The sequence below is a fragment of the Mobula birostris genome, chromosome 4 (genome assembly GCF_030028105.1).
Source record: "Mobula birostris isolate sMobBir1 chromosome 4, sMobBir1.hap1, whole genome shotgun sequence".
Taxonomy (NCBI): domain Eukaryota; kingdom Metazoa; phylum Chordata; class Chondrichthyes; order Myliobatiformes; family Myliobatidae; genus Mobula; species Mobula birostris.
In genome coordinates, this window is record NC_092373.1 from 207,847,056 (window position 1) to 207,859,771 (window position 12,716).

Here is a 12,716-nt window from a genome sequence, read left to right on the forward strand (position 1 = left end):
GCGGGGCCTGGGCCCGACGAGCAGCTCAGCCCGAGTCGTTCCACACACCTGAGCCACACTGACATCCGTTGAGACGGGGCAAGGGTCGGCCAGGATCCCGCCCTCTGCCAGAGGAGGGGATTCCCGGCCTGAGGCAACCATGTTCCAGACTCTCAGTAGGTCCTGATAGAAGCCGGGCAGCCTCTGCAGAGCAGCACGGCTGACGCCCGCCGGTGGTAGCTGCATATCTTCGGCAAGACAGCAGCCCCTCCGGAGGAAGAAAGTCGCCAACACGTGCCACCTGGGAGGGTGCTCGGCGTACAGGAATCTCTGCAGCGTCCTGAGGCGGAGAGCCGCCAGTCGTGTGCGTACACACACCAGCGACTGTCCGCCCTCTCCTTCTGGGAGACTCAGAACTGCTGCAGAGACCCAGTGCTTCCTGTTTCCCCAGAAGAAGTCCACTAGCTTCCTCTGCATTCTTGCGACAAAAGGGGCAGGGGGGGGCCAAGGTGACCATCCGGTACCACAAGATGGAGGCCACCAGCTGGTTTATGACCACCACCCTGCCTTGATAGGAAAGCACCCTGAGAAGGCCTGACCAGCGCCCTAGCCGGGCCATGACCTTTGTCTCCAGGTCCTGCCAGTTCGCCAGCCAGGTCTCCCCAGAAGGTCTCAGGTAGACTCCCAGATAGAGAAGACATCTGGTGCTCCACTCAAAAGCTCTCATCTCCTCCGGCAGGGAGCCCACCTGCCACTGGCCTACTAAGAGTCCGGAACATTTCGCCCAGTTGATCCTGGCGGAGGATGCCGCCGAGAAAACATCTTGGCACTCGCGCATCCTCCGCAGGTCACGGGGGTCTGTCATCATGAGGAGTACGTCATCGGCGTAGGCCGAGAGGACGACCCCCATGTCCGGTTCGCGCAGAACCAGACCTGTCAGCCTTCGCCGAAGAAGGCCGAGGAATGGCTTGACACAGATCGCATACAGTTGACCGGACATGGGGCACCCTTGATGCACTCCTCTTCGGAAGTGGATAGGTCCTGTTAATGATCCGTTAATCTTAACTAGGCACTCTGCGGCAGAGTACAGGAGCTGAACTCGGGCCACAAAGTGTGGTCCGAGCCCAAAAGCCTGCAGGGTGCCCACCAGGAAACTGTGGTCCACCCGGTCAAAAGCCTTCTCCTGGTCAAGAGAAAGAAACACTGCCGGGGTCCCAGTCTCCTGGGGTAGGTGGATCAGGTCCCGTACTAGGTGGACATTGTCCTGGATGGAGCGGCCCGGTACTGTGTAAGATTGGTCAGGATGGACCACCTGTCCAATTACCGAACCCAGACGGTTGGCCATTGCCCGGGCGAAGATCTTGTAGTCTGCGCACAAGAGGGAGACCGGCCGCCAGTTCTTTAGCAGGCGGAGGTCTCCCTTCTTGGGCAGTAGGACCACAACAGCTCTTCGCCATGAGAGGGGCATTTCTCCGGTGGCTAGGCTCTCCCCTAGGACAAGGCTGTAATCATCCCTCAGGACATCCCAAAAAGCCTGATAAAACTCAACACTCAGTCCATCCAAACCAGGGGACTTGCCCCTCCGGAGTTGCCGAAGGGCAGTGGACAGCTCCTCCCGAGTCAGGGGGGCATCCAGACGCACTGCGTCCTCTGGGCTGACCTTAGGCAAATCCTTCCAGACCTCATTACATGCCTCCGCATTTGACGGATCAGGCGAGAATAAGGACCGATAGAATGAACGGACCTCGTTGTTAATTCCATCAGGGTCCGTGATAGAGGAGCCATCGGCAGCCAGCAGCTCCACTAGCTGCTTTTGAACTCCCCGCCACCTTTCCAACGAGTAGAAGAAGGGTGAGCCACGGTCCAAATCCTGCAGCATTTGGATCCGTGACCTCACGTACGCACCTCGGGACTGCTGAAGCTGCAGGTTCCTTAGTGCGTCCTTCTTCTCCTGGTATTCCTGCCACAGCTGCTGGTCTCCATCGGTCGGACCGAGGCGGGGCTCCAGGTCAAGCAACGCTCTCTCAAGCCGCTCAACCTCAGAGCTCCGCCTCTTTGTCGACCCCCCAGTGTACTCCCGACATAAAAACCGGATGTGGGCTTTGCCCACATCCCACCATAGCCGTAGGGAGCAGAACTCTCTCCGCCTCTCCTTCCAGGAGACCCAGAAAGCTCGGAACGAATCCCGGAATCGGCTGTCCTCCAGCAGCCGGTAGTTAAAATGCCAATACCCGGATCCCACCCGAGGGTGTAGTGGAATAAATTCCATCCACACAAGGTGATGATCTGAGCACGACACCGGCCGCATGGAGGACGCCGACACGCGGGAGACGTAGGCCCGAGAGATGTAAATGCGGTCTATCCTGGAACCTCCTTCTCTAGACCTTCTCGAGAAGGCGCCAGAGTTGGGGTGAAGATTCCGCCAGCTGTCCACCAAGTCAAAGGAGCCGACTAGCTCCTTTAACTTTTTTGCCGATACTGGGTCGCGTTGGAGGCCCGAACGGTCCTCCGCCTTGAGGGTACAATTGAAATCTCCCCCGAGGATGACGCAATCCCCAGGATCGATGGAGCTCAGCAGAGTGGACAGCTGGCAGAATAGGCGCGTCTGCATCACACCGCGCCTGGGAGCATACACATTGATAAAATGCAATGGTACGCCATCCAGGCGCACAACCAGGTGGAGCAGACGGCCGGGCACAACGTCCTGGACTCTTTCAATTACTGGCTGGAAGGTCGGGGCCAACAGGATCACCACCCCGCTAGAAATGGAGCTGAGGAGGCTCATGTGGACCCCGCCCTGCCACTCCAGGAGCTAAGCAGACTCGTCCCCAGGGATGGTATGGGTTTCCTGCAGGAAACTCACCGTATACCGCCCATCCCTGAGGGCTGAGAGATTGTTATGCCTGCGAAGAGGACCCCTGCTGCTGTTTACATTGAGACTAGCTATGGTAAGCTTCATGGTGGGAGCACACTAGGGCTCAGCAGCTGTGCCCATTTCGGTGAGAGCGGAGGCGCCCTCCACCATACTGTCCGGAAAGAAAGCAAGGTTACTTTTTGCCTTCCGGGCTCGAGCGGTACCAGCGACACCCTGTGACCCACCATCCCCCGTAGGAGCGAGGCTGCTTCTCCCTCTAATGTCCCTTACTAGGTCATCTAGGAAAGATTTTAGTTGCCGTCTGTCATTCCCCGCCACTTCATTCCTCTTTCCCTTTCCCTTTCGTCCGAGGATGACTCGCAGGGACCTCACCAGCCTCGGCATGCTGGGCCAGCGTAGCGAGGCTAGTTGAGGCTGGTGCTTGGCACCCTCAGAGGTGAGAATAAAATGCTTAATTTCCTCTACGGGTATCAATAGGGACTTCTCAGGAGGGGTGAGGATGTCCATTATTTCACTATCGAAAGGGTCCCCCTCCAACCCGTCACTGCAGACAGAATCCCCATCGGCCTCCCCGCATGTTCCAATAGATGGCTGCGCTTGTGACCCATACCGCGCAGCGGGCACCTCGCTCTTACCTGCCTGCTCCACCGTCGCATCAGCCTCATCCACATTTGCGACAGTGGAGGGACAATCCCTAGGCACTCCCCACAAGTCATTAATTGCTGGGGTCGACGTGCACAGAAAAACGCCCTCCCCAGGGGGCAGGCATAGAGGGGAACCCGGCACCTTTGGTCCAAGGGATTCACAAGCAGCCTGGTGCTGAGAATGAGAGAGCTTTGTCTCGTCTCCTCTTACATTATTCGGTACACTGGCCTCCAAAGAGGCGCTGACTTGTAGGTCCTGGGTGGAGGCCTCCAGGGCTGCCTCATTTGTGCAAACAGGGCTATCACAAGCTTTTTGCACAACCACACCATCTACCCCAGGACTGGTGGCTACATCTGGGGACTCAGGTTTAGAACCAACCCCTACCCGGATTCCCACCCCTTCCTGGGACTCCCCAGCATCTACATCCCCTGCCCTCTTGCGGGAACGTTCCCTTCTCCTCTTCACGCTGGAGGAGCACACAGGTGCAGGCTTCACTGATGGGGCGGCGCTTTCTGTTTCCATCGCCCTGTCTGCTTGCGCACCTCCCCGAGCCCCACGCTCCACTTCAGGCGAAATGGGCGTGAGCTCTGCGGCCTCAAAGGCGCGCTTCTTACGGTGTTTGGATTTCCCCTTTGCCTTCTTACTCCGCACAGACTCCACCCCGTCCCCCACCTGAACCACAGGGAGAGGAGCAGGGACCGACCCAACCGTAGGAGTAGGGACAGGGGTAGGGGTAGGGGCAGGGTGAGGGGCTGGGGCAGGATCACGGGCGGGGGCAGGGTCAGATGCAGGCGCAGACGCACGCGCAGGAGTAGGATCAGGGGCAGAGGTAGCTGGGGCACTGGTGCCCGAAATGGGCTCCCTCGGGTTCCGGGCGGCAGGATAGTCCCTCCGAAAGTGCCCCACCCCCCTGCACGCATGGCACCGCGGGCGCTCGGAGCTCCAGTACACCTGATAATCCACTCCCTCGTGCCGGACAGTAAACCGGCCCTCAACATCGTCCTCCCTTTCCAGCTGCATGAATACCTGACGCCGGAAAGAGATCACGGTGCGGAGGGTGCGTCTCTTAAATTTGTGTCGGATGGCAGTGATCTCCGACCTTACTTGCCCTAAACGGGCCAGTGGGGGAAGCAAGTCCTCATTTGGAATGAAAGGCTTAACATGCCCAAGCACGATACGTTGCGTGGGGGCCGTCACCAGCTCCATAGGTAAAAAGATGTCTACCGTGACTCCCCTGCTTAGGGCCCGGTGCACTAGCTCTTCATTCGCCAGATAAAACACTGCCTTTCCGAACTCCTTCTCGGTGGCCAGAATACCACCTTTCCCAACAAGGTCCTCCATTGCCTCCGTACACTTTTCTAGTGTCATTCCAGGGCGCAAAATACATTGCACCCCACGTTCCACCTTCACCGACCGAAACAGTGCGTTGTCCAAGACCGGGGAGGCAGCCGCCCTTGCGTAACTCCCCGAAGGCCCGCGACTCCCTGGAGACCGGTCCGGCATGCTGGCGCTCTTTCCAGTCCGAGAATCCTACAGCGGTGCCGGTTTGAAGTCCTGGAACGAGTTGAATAACTGGCCGGGAAAGTTTGCAGTTGACAGTTCCTCGCTGGCTCGACGCCAGGAAAGGCTCCGTCGGACTTGCAGAGACCCAGGCCAGGAGAGGCCGAAACGTCCTTCCAGATGCTCCGGCACCAACACCGGACGAAAATCAGGAAAACAATGGAGGAGGAACGTTGCCCCGATGTCAATGGGGGGGAACGACGGCGTTTGCCTCCGGTTTTGGAGCGAACCGGCTTCCTGGCGAGTTGCCAGCGGCCGCAGCTGGGAGCTACGCAGTTAGCAGCCGCCAACAAACCCAGCCCAAACCGGCAGTAAAACTGCACACCGAGTTTCCACACCAGCGCCGTCACTCACTCGGTTGTCCAAGAGACTTTTAGAGCCACCTCCAAAGTATTCCACAAACTTTATCCAGTAGTTTTGCCTCGATTGCCTTTGTTGGGGCTGTGTGTCGGGGTGCGGTTCGACGGGGCTGTGTGTCGGGGTGCGGTTTGACAGGGAGCTGTGTGTCGGGGAGCGGTTTGACAGGGAGCTGTGTGTCGGGGAGCGGTTTGACGGGGCTGTGTGTCGGGGAGCGGTTTGACGGGGCTGTGTGTCGGGGTGCGGTTTGACGGGGCTGTGTGTCGGGGTGCGGTTTGACGGGGCTGTGTGTCGGGGAGCGGTTTGACGGGGCTGTGTGTCGGGGTGCGGTTTGACAGGGGGCTGTGTGTCGGGGTGCGGTTTGACAGGGGGCTGTGTGTCGGGGTGCGGTTTGACGGGGCTGTGTGTCGGGGAGCGGTTTGACGGGGCTGTGTGTCGGGGTGCGGTTTGACAGGGAGCTGTGTGTCGGGGAGCGGTTTGACAGGGAGCTGTGTCGGGGTGCGGTTTGACGGGGCTGTGTGTCGGGGTGCGGTTTGACAGGGGGCTGTGTGTCGGGGAGCGGTTTGACGGGGCTGTGTGTCGGGGAGCGGTTTGACAGGGGGCTGTGTGTCGGGGAGCGGTTTGACAGGGGGCTGTGTGTCGGGGTGCGGTTTGACGGGGCTGTGTGTCGGGGAGCGGTTTGACGGGGCTGTGTGTCGGGGAGCGGTTTGACAGGGGGCTGTGTGTCGGGGTGCGGTTTGACGGGGCTGTGTGTCGGGGTGCGGTTTGACGGGGCTGTGTGTCGGGGAGCGGTTTGACAGGGGGCTGTGTGTCGGGGAGCGGTTTGACGGGGCTGTGTGTCGGGGTGCGGTTTGACGGGGCTGTGTGTCGGGGTGCGGTTTGACGGGGCTGTGTGTCGGGGTGCGGTTTGACGGGGCTGTGTGTCGGGGAGCGGTTTGACGGGGCTGTGTGTCGGGGAGCGGTTTGACGGGGCTGTGTGTCGGGGTGCGGTTTGACGGGGCTGTGTGTCGGGGAGCGGTTTGACAGGGGGCTGTGTGTCGGGGAGCGGTTTGACAGGGAGCTGTGTGTCGGGGTGCGGTTTGACGGGGCTGTGTGTCGAGGAGCGGTTTGATAGAGGGCTGTGTGTCGGGGTGCGGTTTGACGGGGCTGTGTGTCGGGGAGCGGTTTGACGGGGCTGTGTGTAGGGGTGCGGTTTGACGGGGCTGTGTGTCGGGGAGCGGTTTGACGGAGCTGTGTGTCGGGGAGCGGTTTGACAGGGGGCTGTGTGTCGGGGAGCGGTTTGATAGAGGGCTGTGTGTCGGGGTGCGGTTTGACGGGGCTGTGTGTCGGGGAGCGGTTTGACAGGGGGCTGTGTGTCAGGGAGCAGTTTGACGGGGCTGTGTGTCGGGGTGTGGTTTGACGGGGCTGTGTGTCGGGGTGCGGTTTGACGGGGCTGTGTGTAGGGGTGCGGTTTGATCGAGGGCTGAGTGTCGGGGTGCAGTTTGACGGGGCTGTGTGTCGGGGTGTGGCTTGATGGAGCAGTGTTATTGAGACCTGTGTTCCCCAGGGCGAGGAGCTGAGTGAGGCCAGCGTGCGTCTGAGCCTGCTGGAGAAGAAGCTGGACTCTGCATCAAGAGAGGCCGACGAGAGGGTGGACAAAATCCAGGGCAAACTCGATGAGGTGCAGAACTTGCTGAAGAAAAAAGAGAAGTGAGTGGAGATGAGCTGCAGCTGGTCACTGTGGGAATTTTGTGTAGTTATCCAGCCTTCTGTACGACTGCAGACCAGTTACTCGCAGAGAACCAGTAACCATTACCTGTCCACTGTATTGTGCTACTGAACGATTACCAACTAGTTACTGAACTCCACAGGGAACTACTGACAGGTTACTGACACACATGATTGGGGGAACTGCAGACTAGTTACTCGCAGAGAACCATTAACCATTACCTGTCCACTGTACCCTATTGATTTTGTACCTTTCTTTAATCTGCCTGCATATCTGTTCCTTGATTTCCTGGTGGTTATTGGGTGTCAGAGTGATTGGACATGCCCTGTTCCTGAGTTCTACCCATGTACACTCAGTAGACAAGCCCTCTATTCCCTCTCCTCGGAGTGCAGCTGTGATACTGTCCCTGATAGTAGTGAAACTCTCCCACCTCTTTTACCTCCCCCTCTATCTTTTGTAAAATCATAAGTATTTTATTGATTCTAAGCAGGAAATCATTTAAAACATAGAAATCCTGGGACATTAAATGCCTATTCCTGGTCTTCTCTCAACCAAGTCTCAGTCACGGCCATAATATCATAGTTCCATGTACTGTGTTCATCACTTTTACCCATAAGACTCCTGGCATTAAAATACACAGACTTCAAGCTATCCGTCCTATCATATCTGTTACTTTGCTCCTGCCTACTTTTACTGGCCTTAACATCTACCTTCCTCTCCATCTGTCCACGTTCAGGCCTGACGCTCTGGTTGCCAGTCCCCTGCCAAACTAGTTTAAATCCTCCTGAGTAGCACCAGTGAACCTGCCAGCCTGGATACTGTTTCCCATCCCTCTTGTACAGGTCACTCCTGCCCCAGAGGAGATCCCAGTGATCCAGGAACCTGAAACCCTGCCCTTGCACCAGTTCCTTGGCCACTCATTCATCTGTACTGTTATCCTAGTCCTGCCCTGACTAGCACGTAGCACTGGGAGTAACCTAGAATTTGCTACATTGGATGTCCTGTTCTTCAGTCTCTCCTCTGACTCTCCGTACTCACTGCACAGGACTGCTTCCCCCTTTCTACCAATGTGCGCCACCATATCTGGCTGCTCACCCTCCCTCTTGAGCATATTCCGCAGCCACCCTGAGACCTCCTTGACCCCACTACCTAGGAGGCAGCACCCCATCCTGGAACCATTTTCACGGCAACAGAATCTCATGTCCATCCCGCATCCCCCTCTCTACCTACATCATTAATACAGATGTGCACCATGATCTCTGACTGCTCACCCTCCCTCTTGAGAATATTCCGCAGCCACCCTGAGACCTCCTTGACCCCGGCAGCTGGGAGGCAGCACCCCATCCTGGCATCTTTTTCATGGCCACAGGATCTCCTGTCTGTCCCATTAACTACCTGGCTGTACCCTTACCCGGTGATGCTCAGAGCCAGCCGCGTGCCACTGGCCTGGCTGCTGCCGCTGTTCCCTGACAGGTCGTCCATCACACCCCCAGCCGTATCCAAAGGGTTGTACTTGTGAGGGGAAAGGTCACACGGGAACCCAGCACTGACTGATAACTCCCTTCACTTCTCCTGGTGGTCACCCATCTTCTACCTGAAGCCCGCACTCTGGGTGTGACCACCTCAGAAAAAGTCTCATCTCTGAGGCTTTCAGCTTCCTGGATAGCCCTGAATACATCCAGCTCTAGTTCCTTGCCCTGGTTAGTCAGGAGCTGAAGCTGGGTGCAATTTCTGCAGATGTAGTTGTCAGGGAGACCAGTAGGTACCCTTAAATCGCACATCTTACAGGAGGGTCGTTCCACTGCCTACACTTGTTATAACTCCAACTTCTCAATCTTTAAGTTCTAGCCTTCACCTGTTCTCAACGAAACCAGTTGAGCTTGCCCACTCTTAACACTGGCCCACTCCCACAGTGGCCACTCTTCTTACACTTCCCTTCTTTCAAACGGCCCCTGCCAAGTGCCTAAGAGATCATTATGATTGCAGCCCGCCAAAATGTTCCGAAAGGCCCTGAGCTCTTCTTAAACCTCACGCAACCTGACCAGTGAATGACTTCTCACAGTGATTGTGGCCCGCCTCCTCTAACCACCTCCAACTTTCCTCTTCTATTCACGATCAGCCCGACCCTCGGTCTAGTCATCCTGTGTAATGAGCTGCCAGGGTACCTAGTTACAAGAACCACATTTTAAAGGTATTTGCACAGGGTAGGAAGATTTAGAGGGACATGGTCCGAGCTTGGGCAAGCAGATGGGAATGTTGGTCAGCCGAACGTCCTGTTGCTCTGCTGACCGACTGTGTCATTGCAGCCCGAGAGAGTTTGAAGAGTAGATGAGGTGGGGTAACAGAGCGAAGCGTCCTGCAGGTAACAAGTAAAGATCAGCTGTGGGAGCTGGAGCAGGAGCTGGGTACGGCAGGGTGGCTCGTCCCCTCCCTCTGCATGGAGTTTCAGGAGATGATGGACAACGTGTCTCTCCCCCACTCCCATTGAGTATCTCTTCACGCATGGAGTTTGAATGGTGGATGGGGAGGGAAGGTGATTTTTGGAGGGGGAGGCAGAAGTGGGTTGTGTCTCTCCTCCCCATGTTGACGATCTCTACCCCCCATGTTGACGATCTCTACCCCACAGGGAGTTTGAGGAGACGATGGATGCCCTCCAGGCCGACATCGACCAGCTGGAGTCGGAGAAATTGGAGCTGAAACAGCGGCTTGGCTCCCAGAACAAGAGAACTGTAGAGGGATTGCGGGGGTCTCCCGGCTCTGGGACCCCCAGCCTTCAAGGCAGCATCACAGGTATGGGGGGGCAGGGTGTGAGGAGGGATTGGGGAGGGGAGAAGGGAAGGAAGGGGGAGAGACGTGGGGGTGCGGAAAGGTGATCAGACACCCTGTCACAGTCCCTTTTAGCGGACTTCACCCTGAACATCTCCATCCCCTCCACTCGTGTCTCCCATGTGTGCACAGCCCCTCACGCCCCCACCCATGCATTCCATCCCCTTCTCTAAACCACTCTCTCCCTCTCCTCCTGCTTCCCCTTCACCCCTCCCTCCCACTCCTTCCCCGCACCCCTCCCCCCGCACCCCTCTCCCCCTGCATTTCCCCCCCGCGCCTCTCTCCCCCGCACCTCTCTCCCCCGCACCTCTCTCCCCCGCACCCCTCTCCCCCGCACCCCTCTCCCCCGCACCCCTCTCCCCCGCACCCCTCTCCCCCGCACCCCTCTCCCCCGCACCCCTCTCCCCCCGCATTTCCCCCCGCACCCCTCTCCCCCCGCATTTCCCCCCCACACCCCTCTCCCCCGCGCCCCTCTCCCCCCGCATTTCCCCCCGCGCCCCTCTCCCCTGCGCCCCTCTCCCCCGCGCCCCTCTCCCCCGCGCCCCTCTCCCCCCACACCCCTCTCCCCCCGCATTTCCCCCCACGCGCCTCTCTCCCCCGCACCCCTCTCCCTCCACGCCTCCCCCTTCACCCCTCCCTCCCACTCCTTCCCCGCACCTCTCTCCCCCCGCATTTCCCCCCCGCACCTCTCTCCCCCCGCACCTCTCTCCCCCCGCACCTCTCTCCCCCCGCACCTCTCTCCCCCCGCACCTCTCTCCCCCCGCACCTCTCTCCCCCCGCACCTCTCTCCCCCGCACCTCTCTCCCCCGCACCTCTCTCCCCCGCACCTCTCTCCCCCGCACCTCTCTCCCCCGCACCCCTCTCCCCCCGCATTTCCCCCCCGCACCTCTCTCCCCCGCACCTCTCTCCCCCGCACCTCTCTCCCCCGCACCCCTCTCCCCCGCATTTCCCCCCGCGCCTCTCTCCCCCGCACCCCTCTCCCTCCACGCCTCCCCCTTCACCCCTCCCTCCCACTCCTTCCCCGCACCTCTCTCCCCCCGCATTCCCCCCCGCACCTCTCCCCCTCCGCACCCCTTCCCCTCTGTCCTGACCCCGGCCTCACTGACTCCGCATCTTTCCGCAGCTCCGGTCTCGGGGGGCTCAGGCCCCGTCCAGGTGAAGGACTCGCCCCTGCTGCTACAGCATATTGATGCCCTTCGTCTCTCTCTCCGACAGCTCAGGACCGACAACACCCACCTGAAGGTATGGTACACGCTCCCCCTCGTCCTCCCGAGTCCGTCTGACTTCCCATCTGTCCACTTACCTACGCAATCTCACTTGTTCCCTCTGACAGGGCAAAGCAGATGAAGGATTTTGCCTTCAGAGTTGCTTTTGATGATTGCATTCTCCAAATTGTCATTTTCATTTTAACTTTCATATGATAGTTAAAACCTCCAGCTTCTTTGTAGTTCCTAACTTAATGAAGTAGTGAAATCGTTTCATTTTCGCTCCTGATCTTTTTTGGCATCTCCAAGTCCCAATGCTGTGAAACTGCAGTGAGCAAAATAGTTCTGGATTATAGAAACATAGAAAACCTACAGCACAATACAGGCCCTTCGGCCCTCAAAGTTGTGCCGAACATGTCCCCCACCTTAGAAATTACTAGGCTTACACATAGCCCTCTATTTTTCTAAGCTCCATGTACCTATCCAAAAGTCTCTTAAAAGACCCTATCGTATTCTCCTCCACCACCGTTTCCCGTAGCCCATTCCACGCACTCACCACTCTCTGCGTAAAAATCAGACCCCTGACATCTCCTCTGTACCTACTTCCAAGCACCTTAAACCTGCGTCCTCTTGTGGCAACCGTTTCAGCTCTGGGGAAAAGCCTCTGACTATCCACACGATCAATGTCTCTGATTATCTTGTACACATCTATCAGGTCACCTCTCATCCTCTGTCACTTCAAGGAGAAAAGGCCAAGTTCACTCAACCTGTTTTCATAAGGAATGCTCCCCAATCCAGGCAACATCCTTGTAAATCTCCTCTGCACGCTTTCTATAGTTTCCACATCCTTCCTGTAGTGAGGCAACCAGAACTGAGCACAGTACTCCAAGTGGAGTCTGACCAGAGTCCTATATGGCTGCAACATTACCTCTCGGCTCTAAAATTCAATTCCATGGTTAATGAAGGCCAATACACCGTATGCCTTCTTAACCACAGAGTGAACCTGCACAGCAGCTTTGAGTGTCCTATGGACTCGGACCCCAAGATCCCTCTGATCTTCCACACTGCCAAGAGTCTTACCATTAATACTATATTCTGCCATCATATTTGACCTACCAAAATCAACCACATTACACTTATCTGGGTTGAACTCCATCTGTCACTTCTCAGCCCAGTTTTGCATCCTATCAATGTCCGGCTGTAACCTCTGACAGCCCTCCACACTATCCACAACACCTCCAACCTTTGTGTTATCAGCAAACTTACTAACCAATCCCTCCACTTCCTCAGGTCATTTATAAAAATCACGAAGAGTCCCGGAACAGATCCCTGAGGCACACCACTGGTCTCCGACCTCCATGCAGAATATGACCCGTCTACAACCACTCTTTTCCTTCTGTGGGCAAGCCAGTTCTGGATCCACAAAGCAATGTCACCTTGGATCCCATGCCTCCTTACTTTCTCAATAAGCCTGGCATGGGGTACCTTATCAAATGCCTTGCTGAAATCCATATACACTACATCTACTGCTCTTCCTTCATAAATGTGTTTAGTCACATCC

The 12,716-nt window shown here is 57.3% G+C and overlaps 1 protein-coding gene across 3 annotated transcripts in view; it reads left to right on the plus strand.

Annotated features, from left to right (window-relative positions):
• The window catches only part of LOC140196914 (dynactin subunit 1-like), a 379,455-nt gene that overhangs the window by 340,169 nt on the left and 26,570 nt on the right, over positions 1–12,716 (plus strand). For all 3 annotated transcript variants that reach the window (XM_072256848.1, XM_072256849.1, XM_072256847.1), the window contains 3 exons: positions 6,963–7,105; positions 9,751–9,914; positions 11,074–11,192. In XM_072256848.1, the coding sequence (XP_072112949.1) occupies positions 6,963–7,105; positions 9,751–9,914; positions 11,074–11,192 (426 nt within the window). The remainder of the gene's footprint in view (positions 1–6,962; positions 7,106–9,750; positions 9,915–11,073; positions 11,193–12,716) is intronic.